This window comes from Clupea harengus, chromosome 2 (assembly GCF_900700415.2).
Source record: "Clupea harengus chromosome 2, Ch_v2.0.2, whole genome shotgun sequence".
NCBI lineage: Eukaryota > Metazoa > Chordata > Actinopteri > Clupeiformes > Clupeidae > Clupea > Clupea harengus.
Genome location: NC_045153.1, coordinates 25,233,260 through 25,246,583, shown reverse-complemented (window position 1 = coordinate 25,246,583; position 13,324 = coordinate 25,233,260). Strand labels below are relative to the sequence as shown.

The 13,324-nt window shown below is 48.9% G+C and overlaps 1 protein-coding gene across 4 annotated transcripts in view; it reads right to left on the bottom strand.

The window, feature by feature from the left end:
- Positions 1 to 13,324, bottom strand: part of tanc1b (tetratricopeptide repeat, ankyrin repeat and coiled-coil containing 1b) — a 117,919-nt gene that overhangs the window by 12,407 nt on the left and 92,188 nt on the right. For all 4 annotated transcript variants that reach the window (XM_031558172.2, XM_012836453.3, XM_012836452.3 and 1 more), the window contains 7 exons: positions 12,337 to 12,503; positions 9,610 to 10,217; positions 6,571 to 6,679; positions 6,112 to 6,234; positions 3,321 to 3,557; positions 2,605 to 2,790; positions 1,376 to 1,454 (listed from right to left, as the gene is read on the bottom strand). In XM_031558172.2, coding sequence (XP_031414032.1) covers positions 1,376 to 1,454; positions 2,605 to 2,790; positions 3,321 to 3,557; positions 6,112 to 6,234; positions 6,571 to 6,679; positions 9,610 to 10,217; positions 12,337 to 12,503 — 1,509 coding nt within the window. The remainder of the gene's footprint in view (positions 1 to 1,375; positions 1,455 to 2,604; positions 2,791 to 3,320; positions 3,558 to 6,111; positions 6,235 to 6,570; positions 6,680 to 9,609; positions 10,218 to 12,336; positions 12,504 to 13,324) is intronic.

The following is a 13,324-nucleotide window of genomic DNA, read 5'->3' as shown; positions in this document are numbered from 1 at the left end:
TCGACTTCCTACCAGTTGCATTTGTAAATGCCCCAAAGGACCCTCTGAGGAGTGTTTACTTAGTGCCGTTTGCAGATTGAAATGTAATGTACGAGCAATAACTCTGAGTTTATCCAAATAGCTGGAGTTTGTGCTTAGGTGTGTGTGTAATGTGTGTGGGTGAATTTCGAAATGCATTTTTTTTTTTGCGTCCTGCCTCAAGGCCTGTTCTTTATTCAGTCCAAGGAATGATAGTCCCCTGTAGACAGCCACGCACTGCGTTTATCTGAGACCCTGGGTGACTCACACACAGAGACACTGCCGGGGCCTCAACTTGTGTTTGTGCTTTTGTTCCCCCTGCTCAGTCTTCTTTTCGCCACAATTTTTTTCCCGAGCCAATCTCCAGCTGCGAGGACTGTTACTTGCCGCCGTCTCCCTTGGAGACCTCGTGCCTGTATCTTCCTCTATCCTGATGTCGTTTTCTTTTCATCAAAAAACCCCATCTGCTCTCTACCTCTGTCCCTCCCCCTTTCTTTTCCTCTATTTCAGAAAAGAAAACCTTCACAGGCTTCATGAACCTAATCTTGAGGTGAGAAAGATGAAGAAGAAAGAAAAAGCATGTTCTGCACTCACTTCCTCCCCAGACGGTTTGCCTTAACTGCTACAAACTGCAGTGCTTCAGCCTGACGATAAACGCAGGCGCTCTCTTCTGCCTTGCTCCCCCCAATCAATGTGCCCTTTCAGATCTTTAACAGGTATTGAGGCCAAACTCTGCCTCTGATAGGGATCTATGAGGAGGAGAGGCACCGGCACAGTCTCTAATGAGGCAAGACAAATGGCTGTCTCCTGCCTCCTACTGGACGCGGGATTAAAGCGATGGCTCCGTGCTCCAATGGCCAGAGGAGACGATGCCTATAATTTGGTCCCGAAAGTGGAGAAGCTCTCATTTAGCTTGGAGGAGGCTCTGATGACACTCCATTAAGATGAAGAAGAGTGGAGCACACCGCCACGGCGTGTGCTTGATTCTGCCCAGGAAAATGAGGGCCTGGCAGACGCAGGAGGCTCACTTGGGGGAATGGGGCTCATATGTATTATGTAATTGTGACAGACTAAGGGGTCTCATCTAAAGATGCCACGGAGGTGACTGGACAAAATGAAGACACAGGACAATAGAAAAACCCATTTCATGCTTTTACGCACACTGACACCGCACCCTCCCACACACACTCAAACAGAAACACACAGACACAACGACAAAAACACACATGGACAATTATGGCTGGAGTTAATCTGACCATGGACGATGATTAAGAGCGATGTGAAGCCGAGTGACATAACGGTGTGATTCAGGGGGTAAAAAAAAAAGAAAAAGCCGTACTGAAGAGCTGCACTGTACCTGTCTCTCCCCACAGGGTGTCATGGCCGTCAATTTGCACCGTGTGCTCGTTATTCAATGCCAGCAAGCCGCGAACCACCTGCCAAATGAGAAGGGTTGATTAATGAGAGAGAATCAGAGGGAGAGGGAGAGAGGGAGAGAGAGAGAGAGAGAGACTGACTCTTCAGCTCCCAAACATACAATAAAACCTTCCAGCACTTCCACAGTGAGCGAGACAGACAAGAAAAAGAACAGAATGGGAGCGATGAAAACTGACACTGGCGGATTGATCCCAGCCAGCCAGCGCGAGTTATGCTCCTCCAGTGCATGATGATAAATGAATCTCTGGGGACTCAAGCGCTGAAGCTATGTGATAGCGTGAGAGTGTGTGTGTGTGTGTGTGTGTGTGTGTGTGTTTTTGTGTGTGTGTGTGTTTTTGGGAGGAGAGCTAAGATATATTCAGCTCAGTAGCAGGCTGCTCTCATTACAATCCCCCAGTCTGTCTCCTCCTGTGTCCAGTTCCTCAACCTCCTGCCATCGGGCCGAGGCCGTGTGTGTGTGTGTGTGTGTGTGTGTGTGTGTGTGTGTGTGTGTGTGGGGGGGGGGGGGGTGGATGGAGCCGCACCTGGGCTGGTGGAGCCCCATCCAGCTCGGGCCAGTCCCCGGCGGTCTGAGCTCTCGTAATGAGGGCGAGACAAACAAGCACAGGCAGGAGCTGCTCGTGGGGCCCTCTGTGGTCAGATCAATGCACACATATGAGGCTTGAGACCAGTGAGGGAGAGGTGTGGAGGAGAGGAGAGGAGAGGAGAGGAGAGGACAGGAGAGGAGAGGAGAGGTGAGGAGGAGAGGAGAGGAGAGGAGAGGAGAGGAAAGGAGAGGAGAGGTGAGGAGGAGAGGAGAGGAGAGGAGAGGAGAGGTGAGCTGGTACTCTGGGGGCTCTCTGCCACACATAATGGAGGTGGTGGAAGAGGGGGTGTGTGTGCTGGTGCCTAATGGATACTGAGCCACAAGGTGTGCATTAGTGTTCATTAGTGTGTGAATCACAATCGGGTCTGTGTGCATCCTCTTGGTAACTCATCTGCTCAAAATTTCTCTCAAACACAAATTCTCTCCCTCCAATCAATAATAACTGTTTGCTATTTATATGTACATACCTTTTGCTGGCTTGAGTGTGCAGCCTATGTGTATGCATGTTTGTGTGTGTGTGTGTGTGTGTGTGTGTGTGTGTGTGTGTGTGCATCGCTGCTCACCTGTGTGTGTCCCATACTGGAGGCAGCGATGAGGCCCTGCTGGAGGGCTTTGCTCTTTAGGCCTGCACTGTGCTGCGGGCCCTCCCCGCCCCACTCCAGCTCCAGCAGGTACTGGATGACCCCCAGGTGACCCCTCAGGGTAGCGTGGACCAGCGCACACTGGCCGCTCTTATCCACATGGTCCACCTGCTCGGCACACAGGAAGGAGACACATTTAGCAGGCCCTGGCCAAGATCGGTGCTAGTTATTTCTGGCAAGTAATTGATGTAGGTTAAAATATACCGCACTGTTTTCACAGTGTCAATGCAGAATTTACCTTTCAGTGTGGCTAATAAAAAAAGGCTTTACAGAATAACAAGCAACACAGAAAGCGTCTCTGAGATTAATGTCATAGCTCACAAATCCAGTTTCCCTAAACTAAGCTTTTTGGCCTGGGAAGTAATGTAAACCTTTTCTTTAAGAAAAACTATTGTGTAGACTATTCATGTCAGGGGATAGGTGCTTTGTGGGAATCAAAGAAACCTGATATCTCTGAAAAGCCACATTGTGCACAAAAACTACGTCTCCAAACTACAAACCCTGTCGTTGTATAGAAACAGATTTTATCTATTGAATTTGCAGACAGGTAATATACTCAGCATATGCAAATATTAACAATAGCTGTGCACATTCAGATGACATTCATTTCCTGTCCTCCTCCCCCTCAGCGGACTGACCTTGGCTCCCCTCTTGCAGAGCAGGCTGACCAGGCCCTGGTGTCCGGCGGCGGAGGCGAAGCACAGCGGACTCATGCCGTTCTCGGCCACCACGTCCACGCGCGCCCCGTACTCCAGCAGCAGCGCCACCATCTCCATGTGGCCCAGGTGGGACTGCACGCACAGCACCGGCGCGTTGCCCAGCACCTCGGTGCGGTAGTTCACGTTGGAACCGCCCAGCATCAGCAGACGGCTCACCTGGAGCGGGAGACAATGGCATTCTGTGTCGTTATGGCGGCTAGGAGAGATCCAAACGGTAGCCAGGGGCAACTGGATTTATTGCTTTGAATGTCGGTCTCTGTTTTAGGTTTAACAGGAGAAGCAAAGTAACCACCAGCTAAACTGATCACACTTTGAAACTATAGCCACACACACACACACACACACACACACACACACACACACACACACACACACACACACACACACACACACACACACACACACACACACACACACACACACACACACACAAACACACACACACACAGGCCTTTTAAATAGCTTAGGTGACATACAAACAGTGTGTTGGAAGGTTGGTTAGGTTTATGCTGAGGTGACGACGCTAATCTTGCTTGACATTTGCAATACTGCCCAGTGTGTCTTGTTGGCTCCCCCCCATGTTCACAACACAAGGGGTTATAGTGTTGGTGGTCAGTAATGGCTGATCAATGGTGGGCTTTGTGGTGGACTGTTGATCAGCAATATAGTTCTGGAAGGGACTGTTAGGTGATAGGTTAGCATGTTACATTACTATGTTATCACTTACTATGCTGTTCTAAAATATATCTGTTTTAAAATGTAAAATTGTAGAAACCATACCACTGCACAAATGAGCATAAAATAAACTCTCCAACTGAAACTGTAAACAACTGTCTTCACAGAGAATGAACTCCAGAACAAGGATCGTTTGATTAGAAACGGTTCACAGTCTAATAGTTAAACTTCATTGCTCAGACTGAGCATCTCAAACCACGTCCTCTCAGAGACATTTAATTTCCTTTTCACGGAATTAGCTGAATGAAAAGCTGCTCAGCCGAACATGAAGATTGCAAATTACGAGTGCATTAAGTAGCAGGAGCGCACAATCCTAATATTGCTGAGTGCATTAATCAGGCTTCATTCCCCTCCCTGATAAAAGAGACGCGGCATAAATGATTCATTGGGGCACGGGACTGGGTCTAGTGAGTGTTAAAAGCAATGGGAAATGGAATTTGTTTTATTTACCACAACCTAATAAACGAGCGGGACGATTCCCGGAGGATCACGAGAGACAATGAAAAAGCCCTTCTGCGGTTGTCGTCATGAGTGATACTCCTTACCCATTGCATATATCAGAGAAAGCAAGAGAGAGAGCGAGAGAGGGGAGGGGAGGGGGAGGGGGGGGAGAGATATAGATGCAATGTGTTGGGGGAAGCACAGGATGAGACATTTTATGAGTAATGCTAATGGTTACAAAGGAAGAGAAAAAAAACTGTTGGATCAGTTTTGCTTTGAGCTAGCATACATCACTCCTGCTAATAACCGCTCGGTGGGCTGGAGGATGGAAATACTTTCACAGCCCCGACTGAGCAGTGGTATACACGTCAGAGAGGGGCTACGGTTTAACATAAAAAAGTAATTTTGCCGCGTCTGCCATTAGCCTGTCCTTTTTGTTTATTAAATTACCACTAATCTAGAAAGGGCCTGTAATTACTTCAAATGGCAAGGCTCTTTTCCCGACGTCATACTTCCGAGAAGACAATGGATCAAAGTAATGGCCAAGAGTGCAAGCCGCATCAATCTTGTGTGTGTGTGTGTGTGTGTGTGTGTGTGTGTGTGTTTTTTTTTTTTTTAAGCCTCTGGCTTCTATATTTGATTCTGTGTTCTCTTTTCACATGGTGGTGGGCAGCTGGCTCACTACTATATCCAGTCATTCCAAGAGAACAGATCACTTACATACTTCATAAACCCCAAGAAACACACGCACAGACACACGCACGCACACACACACACACACACACACACACACACACACACACACACACACACACACACACACACACACACACACACACACACACACACACACACACACACACACACACACACACACACTAAAGGTGGAGGCAGGGTGGCTCAGACGATGAGCGCCTCCCACCAAAAGGGCACTGAACCCCCCTTTCTCATTCTCACAAGGCAATTAAGGGAGGAAAGTGTGCGAGAGATAACGTCAGAGTCACTCCTAAATATCATAATCTCACACAAACACCAAGCAAAGCCCCTTATTTAGCAATGAGCCCTCCTCTGGAAGAAGAAAGCACCGTTTCCACATTAGCCCCTTGTTCAACTCCTAGCAGCGCGGTGATTAAAAACCCTTATCTGGACACGTACATCACAGATTGGGCAAACTTTTATGGTGGATACATGGGAACAGAAGGTGTGTGTCTAGTCCACAGAAGGCTAGGCTCTCCTTACTATTGGATAGGTACAGGTTTATGTGCAGTGCGTTTGTGTTCACAGTGATGTTCCGTCTGTGTGGTTTCAGGTTTCCACCTTGACATTATGGGATGTATCTCCCTCACCTTGATGTGTTGTGTGTACAAGCTACTGGGATTTGATCACACATCACAAGCTACTGTATCGAGTTATACCAGGTAAAAAAATAATCTTAGATGTGTTCAAATAGTACACCCTGTGTGTGTGTGTGTGTGTGTGTGTGTGTGTGTGAGAGAGGGGAAGAAACTGTGTAGTGTGTGTTTGCCTCACTCACCTTGACGTTTGGTGTGTAAATGTTCCTGAGGGACGCCAGAGCAGCAGAAAGGCTGTCTGTGCTGCAGTTGATCCAGAGAGCCTGCAGCACACTAGAGGACACACCGGTCTTCTTACTCTGACCCTACACACACACACACACACACACACACACACACACACACACACACACACACACACACACACACACACACACACACACACACACACACACGCACACGCACGGAAACATGAAACAGCAGACTTTATTAGTGGCTAGAGGCACTGATGCACTGGCCCATGATCTGGTCCTGAAGTTATTTTGCCAATGACAATGCAACCCGACTCACCCCATACCACACACTCACTCAAGCACACTGCACCAACAGGACGCGGGCTAGATACCATTGGGCAATAACACATTGAAAAGATAAGTCTATAAGCTTGGATCTCCTCAGTAGTTGAGAAACATGGATGTTACCTTGAAAATATGTGCTTTTAAGATGTGGTGGCCGAGCTCCATGGTCTGCTGCCGGTTGAGTTTCCCCTCTTGTCTCGAGAGCATGAAGGCCATAAGTGCATGCCCACTCCTGTGACGGCAGAACCCAGCGGGGCACAGAGAGAAACACATTAGATGCCACTGGCCGAGACGTTCCTCACAAAAGCTTAAGATGAATGCAGCCTGTCCTTGCTAGATACTGCAGCAATGTTAAGTGGATGAATGTCGCCCTTCACAAGCAATCGCACCATTCCTTTTGATATGTCGTTCCTGGTAACCTAATGTCAGTTCCCTTACAGAAATCCAGGAGAACCCATCAATCAAAAAAAGTATGAAAACTGGCTTTCAAACACTGGCTGCACTTGGCGCACAGTAAAGAACCGCACGCAGTTCAACAGGTTCATGCGAACATTCCTGCGGTCTATTATCGGCGACAAAGCCGAGACCCAGCACGAGGGTGAAATTGGGCTATGGCCCGGCGGTGTGACAAAGCGCAATTGATTTGAAGTGCAACAGAGCTTGGTGACATTCACATTTGTTGTCTGCGCCACATCGTTTGATTTTTTAAACTTTTTTTTCTCCTTCCCCCGTCCCCCTCAGGGGATGCCCTTTCATGTGGAGATTTTCGGGCAGGGATTACAGGGGAGATATTAATTTCTGGCCACAGCGCTTTAATGTTTGTTTTCATCGGCCCGCTTTAGTTCAGCCATTACCTAACCATTCTCCACCGTCTCGATGGCCTTTACTTGGCCAGCAAGGACACGCTGAGAGAGAGAGAGAGAGAGAGAGAGAGAGAGAGAGAGAGAGAGAGAGAGAGAGAGAGAGAGAGAGAGAGAGAGAGCAAAGAGAGAGAGAGAGAGAGAGAGAGAGAGAAAGAGCATCCTTGTGCTCTCTCCCGTGGTTGGCAGAGCTTGCGCTGGTGTTAATTAACGGAGAACTTCATTAAAAGGCCATGCATGAATGCAGCTCACTTTGATCACCACATAAAAACCGCAGTCGTTGCATCTGTCTGTGTCTGTGTGTGTGTCTGCGTGTGTGTGTTCCTTTTCCTCTCCTTTACACACTTTTGTCACCTTTAATTCCCCTTCCCCATTTATTGCCCCCTATATTTCCTTTTTTTTGTACCGCATCTTGAGTCACCTTTGTGAGTGAGCGCTGGCGTGATCTGAAAGAGCAATGCCGAGAGAGAGCCTCTGGTGGCTTCAAGAGCCAGGAGGAGAGGCCATGCACTCGAGCTCAGAAGAGGGCAGGCCGCCACCTCAGAGACAGAGGGCATCAGGTCCAAACTGGGGAAAAGTGAGGCCACGGGCCTCATCATAATTAGACAGTGACACAAAGGCATACAGAGTGTGGGCCTCATTGTTGAGGGATAACTTTTTCATTCTGAAGTTTGTTGGAGCTGGAGCTATCTGCCAAATCCAGCCGAGCCCAAGTGGAACAAATGGCAGATTACGTGTTAATATTTCAGATGGCTGCATGCATATTTCACACCCGGAAATCCTTATATCCCCGCAAAAAAGTTTGCCCTCTTTTTTTTCTTTCCTCTGGCCATGTTTGCACAAACTTTCCACCAGGTTCTTATTGACGGCTAAGAAACGAGTGTCGAGCCGATTGATGTATTTTCTAGTTCTGACTGGGGAAAACGGTATACCAGTGGACTTCTTGTCGGAAATACGATTTCCATCACTCCAAGCCCGTAGCGCTGCAGAGCATCTGAAGACCATCTCATTAAAAAACGCATCCCTGAGTAGCAAGCAAATTCTCTCAGTTCCAACTTAATTAAGGTGGAAAAGAAAGATGGCTCAAGCCGACAGATGGCTCCAGCATTGATCTCTAAATCATGTTTATATAAAAGCAAGGGGGGATAGAGAGGGGGAGAGAGAGAGAGAGAGAGAGAGAGAGAGAGAGAGAGAGAGATAGAACACGAGCAGGGGCATGTTTTGGTGTCAGACTCAGAAAGTCTAGCGGACCTCCACATATCTGGGGGTGGAGGGAGGCACGTGACAGAGGCTGCAGGAAAGGATGGATGCTGACAGTTCCTGCCAAACAGCCCGTTTCCCCTGTCCCCCTTCCCCATGGAATGCAGCTCAGGAGCAGTGCAGGGAGAAATATCATGTGTCAGCTATCGTTTGAGGGATGTAGTTGGAAATTCACTGGTTTTTTTTTTCTCTCCCTTTCTTTTTTTTCCCCTTTCAGTCTAACATCCCAGTGTTGGCAGCAGCCTGCTTCAGTGATAGGGGTATGGTCTGTATCCATTATAGATAGCTAGATCTCGAGCTATTGTAGAGCAGGCAATACTTGAAGCACATCTGTTGAGTCATCAGGAATAAAACACACTGATGGGTTGATTACAATGTATGACAAACAATTCAAAGAATTCAGCACCAAACAATCTGTTTGTGCTTTGGCCTTTTCACAGTGTTTTCGAGTAGATCCGAATGCGATTCGTCACTAGATAGTCTGCTGTTTTTGAAAAGGGCTTTTGTGTGTTCAGTCTCGCAGGGACAATGGCAGTGCAGCATCTCCATTTATGGTCAAAATACAAGGCCCTAACAGCACAGCATTTGAACTCGAGCAATGTTATCATTTCACCAGGGCCTGAGAGCCAGCTCAGATGTTTCTTCTCTTGAGTTCAGAACCGGGGCCCACGGAGGAGCTCCATTGTGCTGCAGTGGAACTCATTACCGAGCTGGGTAGAGCATGGCCACACATTCCTCTCCAGATCGAGCCCCCCCTCCCACCCCCCCATCCCAATCCCTTTCATTCCATTCCGAGGAACTCATTGAACCACAGCGCAGAGTACATTCGCACAGAGGAGAGACTTCCTCCCACCCTCCCCCTGTTCTGATAAAGCTGTCTATTAGGAGATGCCTGTACCAAAGTGCCTTCAGGCTGCAAAGGGGAAAGAAAGGGGAGGGGAAAAAGCTGAGAGGCAAACAGCCGTGTGGGTCTCAGCACCGTTTGACCACACGCGGTGGAAATAACACGGCCGGCGGCGGCGGCGGCACACCCAAAACTCACCTCGGGTCGCAGAGGAAGTCCGAACTCTCGCCGTCGGCGCGCCACACCAGCCACTCGCGGAAGGACGGGTGGCAGAACATGCGCGTCTTGTCGCGCCGCCGGATGAGGAAGCCGGCGAGCAGCTCCATGCGCTGCTGGAAGTCCTCCCAGGGCAGCTCGCCGCGCACGTTCCCGGCGTTGACGGCGTGGAACAGCTGCTCGTCGGTCATGGGGTGCAGCGAGGCCAGCGCCACGTTGAGCACGGACATGCAGCGCTCGAAGGCCGAGTTGCTCATGAAGCGCATGTTGCACTGCAGCAGGTAGAGCTCGGCCAGCGAGACGGGCACCACCTTGTAGCTGGCGCTCTTGATGACCAGGTGGCCGCGCTCGAACAGGTCCAGGGTCAGCTTCAGGTACAGGTAGGAGCCCAGGCTGCGCGAGATCAGGTGGCTGCTCACCTTGCCCACGATCAGCGGGTCGGCCTTGCCGTTGAGCGAGATGTTGTTCATGATGTCTTTGCTGCCGTTGATGCGGTACTGGATGTAGGCATTCAGGTCGGAGCCGATGTCCTTGTGGTCAGGGTACTCGTCGAGGGAGAGCTTAGTGAAGGGCAGCAGGCTTGTGATCTCCTGTTGACAGAAAGGTGAATGAAGTTAAGACGCAGCAAACAAACTGAGGACCTTACATTCCCTCAGCCTACAGTCAAAACAATGTTAACGAAGGTATTGCATTAATTTTTTTCTTTCCATTTAAGAACACCAAGACTCAAGATGTCATGGCTCCTGTACCTACTGCCTTCTCTCTCTCTATTTCTACTTCTGCGCACGCACACAGACACACACACACACACACACACACACACACACACACACGTCACAAGCTTCACGACCGCAGTCCAACTTGATTAGGCGTCAGCATCCCCTCAGATTCATGAGTAATTTCCTGTGCTGCTGGTGGAGGAACTCATCAGGGAGACTCATCTGAGCTTCTCTCATCAATGACTCCAGCAGGAGAGAAGCCAAGATCTACTCGCTCAACCACGCCACACACACACACACACACACACACACACACACACACACACACACACACACACACACACACACACACACACACACATTACATACACACACACACACACACACACACACACTACATATCCAGCATATCCAATTTGCACGGAGACCAGCACCAGCGGCCCTCTCCTCAATCTGCAGAGGAGCGAGGGGGAGCCTGAGACCCAGTCTAGCACAAGCACAAGATTAATATCCACCCCAGCTAAGACTGTTGCCCATAAAAACATAAAAGATAATGTTTCCACTTTTGTCATTTATAATGCTTCCTGTCTCTCTCTATCTCCCTCCCCTTGTCTTTTGTGTCACGCACGCACACACACACAAATAAACAAAGACAGTCAAAACAGGATTAAAATACAAGACACCGATTCTCAGGCTTAGAAGAATGCAATAAAACAAAATGAACGAGAGAGGAGGAAAATCCCAATGGAGAGAGGATAAACAAAAGGAGGTCAGCCCTCCTCAGACTAACACCCACTGCTGTCTGCCTAGAACAGAGACAGAGACACAAAGAGGGGTTGGGGCGCACACACACACACACACACACGCACACACACACACACACACACACACACACACACACACACACACACTGAGACACAGACAGAGACACACACACACACACACACACACACACACACACACTGAGACACAGACAGAGACACACACACACACACACACACACACACACACACACACACACACACACACACACACACACAGAGAGAGAGAGAGAGAGACACAGACACAGAGACACAGACACACACATAGAGACACAGACACACACACACACACACACACACACAGAGAGACACAGACACACACACAGCTCTGCTCTGTCCACTATGTTGTATTAAATATATTAGTGTGACAGTCAGGCTAGAGGCAAGAGCTTTCAGGAGGATGCAACAGAAAAAGGTCCTCCTTGACATGTACACACTGTGAGGACTATTAGGACTTCATCCCATCGCGTGTCAAGCCAACCTCTGTACTCTTCCACTGCCCACTTCTCCATTTTCTATGCTCTATGACTAACTCCCCAACCCAAAGGCACCGTGGCACACTGCCGCCACCGGGTGCACCTCCTCCGTGGTGAACAGATGACGGAGCACCGGACTGGAAGTCAACCCGCCCACTGGAGACGAGGAGCATCTGTTTTCCCGAGAGGTCCGGGGGACACCTCTAGCGGCGGTGCTAATGACGCCACGATCAGGAGAAGGTGAGCTGACGTGTGTGTGTGTATGTATGTGTGTGTGTGTGTGTGTGTGTGTGTGTGTGTGTGTGTGTGTGTGTGTATGTGTGTGTGTGTGTGTGTGTGTGTGTGTGCTGCGTGTGTGCTGCGGAGCTGGAGCGCACAGGCTTACGGCTCTACTGAGAGAATGCTAGAGCTTCACCACCGCCTCATAGAACAGGAGGATTGTGTGTTTGGAAGATCTTACACAGCAATCACTAGAAGAGCGTGGCACAAACCTGACATTTGGATCTCGTCCCGACAGCTTCAAAGAAGTTAGCTTACACACAAATCAAGTCTCTCAGTTTCAAACACCTTTCAAACATTCACGCAACTGCTGTTTTTTTCCCGGTCAAGAAATGTGGTTGGTGTGCAATTGATAGCCCTGACAACCATCTCCCCAGATGCCCCGAGAGAGGGGACAGCAGACGAGCTCCTCACCAGTAGGTTGACCCGCACAGTGACGATGAGCTTGAGCCACGGGGGGAACTTGGAGATGATCTTGGTGACAAAGGAGGCGATGGTGTCTCCGTAGTCCGGCTTGTGGAACTCGGCCTCGTTCAGGCCGTCCACCAGGATGATGAGGTCCTCCTCCGGGATCTTCCTCTCTGCAGAGCGCAACACAAACACACAGATATGCTGGTGAGGACAGTGAACAAGAAGGCAGACATTACAAACCATACAGGTCACAGCTGAGAACTCCAGGGTTAGAACTGTTCAATCATAGAGCAGAGCTTTCTATTACAAGAACTAAATGAAACCATTAGAATAGCTACAATTCAATTTAGTCCAACATGAAACTGTATACAGCATGGTCACAGCAAAAAGTTTTACAGTTCGTGTTTTTCTAGCCCAGTAGGGTCACTAATCTTCAGTTTGGCATGTCTCAGATATTTGTAAATGCCACCTGATCCACCTACATAACCACCATTCAATGAAGCACATTCCAAAATTCAATGTCCTGGGTAGCATTACTACTAGGGGGTACGGTGTCTGTTCCTCCCTCCAGCAGCTTTGGGGCTGTGTTGAAAAAAGAGGATTTAAAAGCTCCATAAACGAGACTCAGATTCCAGACATCTAATCCAGGCGTATGTTTTTTTTTTTTTTTTTTTTTAAAGCAGGAAGTGTGGGGTTGGTAATGTATTCTCTGTGTAGCCCAAGAATAATAGAGCTTTACTGAAATATCCTGCAATGCAGTAGCAGCAGTAGCAGCAGTAGCAGCAGAGGAGTATGCAAGCATCAGCAGGGCTTGGGCTGGGATCTGCTGAGCATCACACAATCAGCACTACCAGTGTGTTTAAAACATGTAAAGGCAGGGTGTAAAGGTGTATGCTTCACACTGCTACAGATGTGTGTGTGTGTGTGTGTGTGTGTGTGTGTGTGTGTGTGTGTGTGTGTGTGTGTGTGTGTTTCATATCTCAGCAGAGGT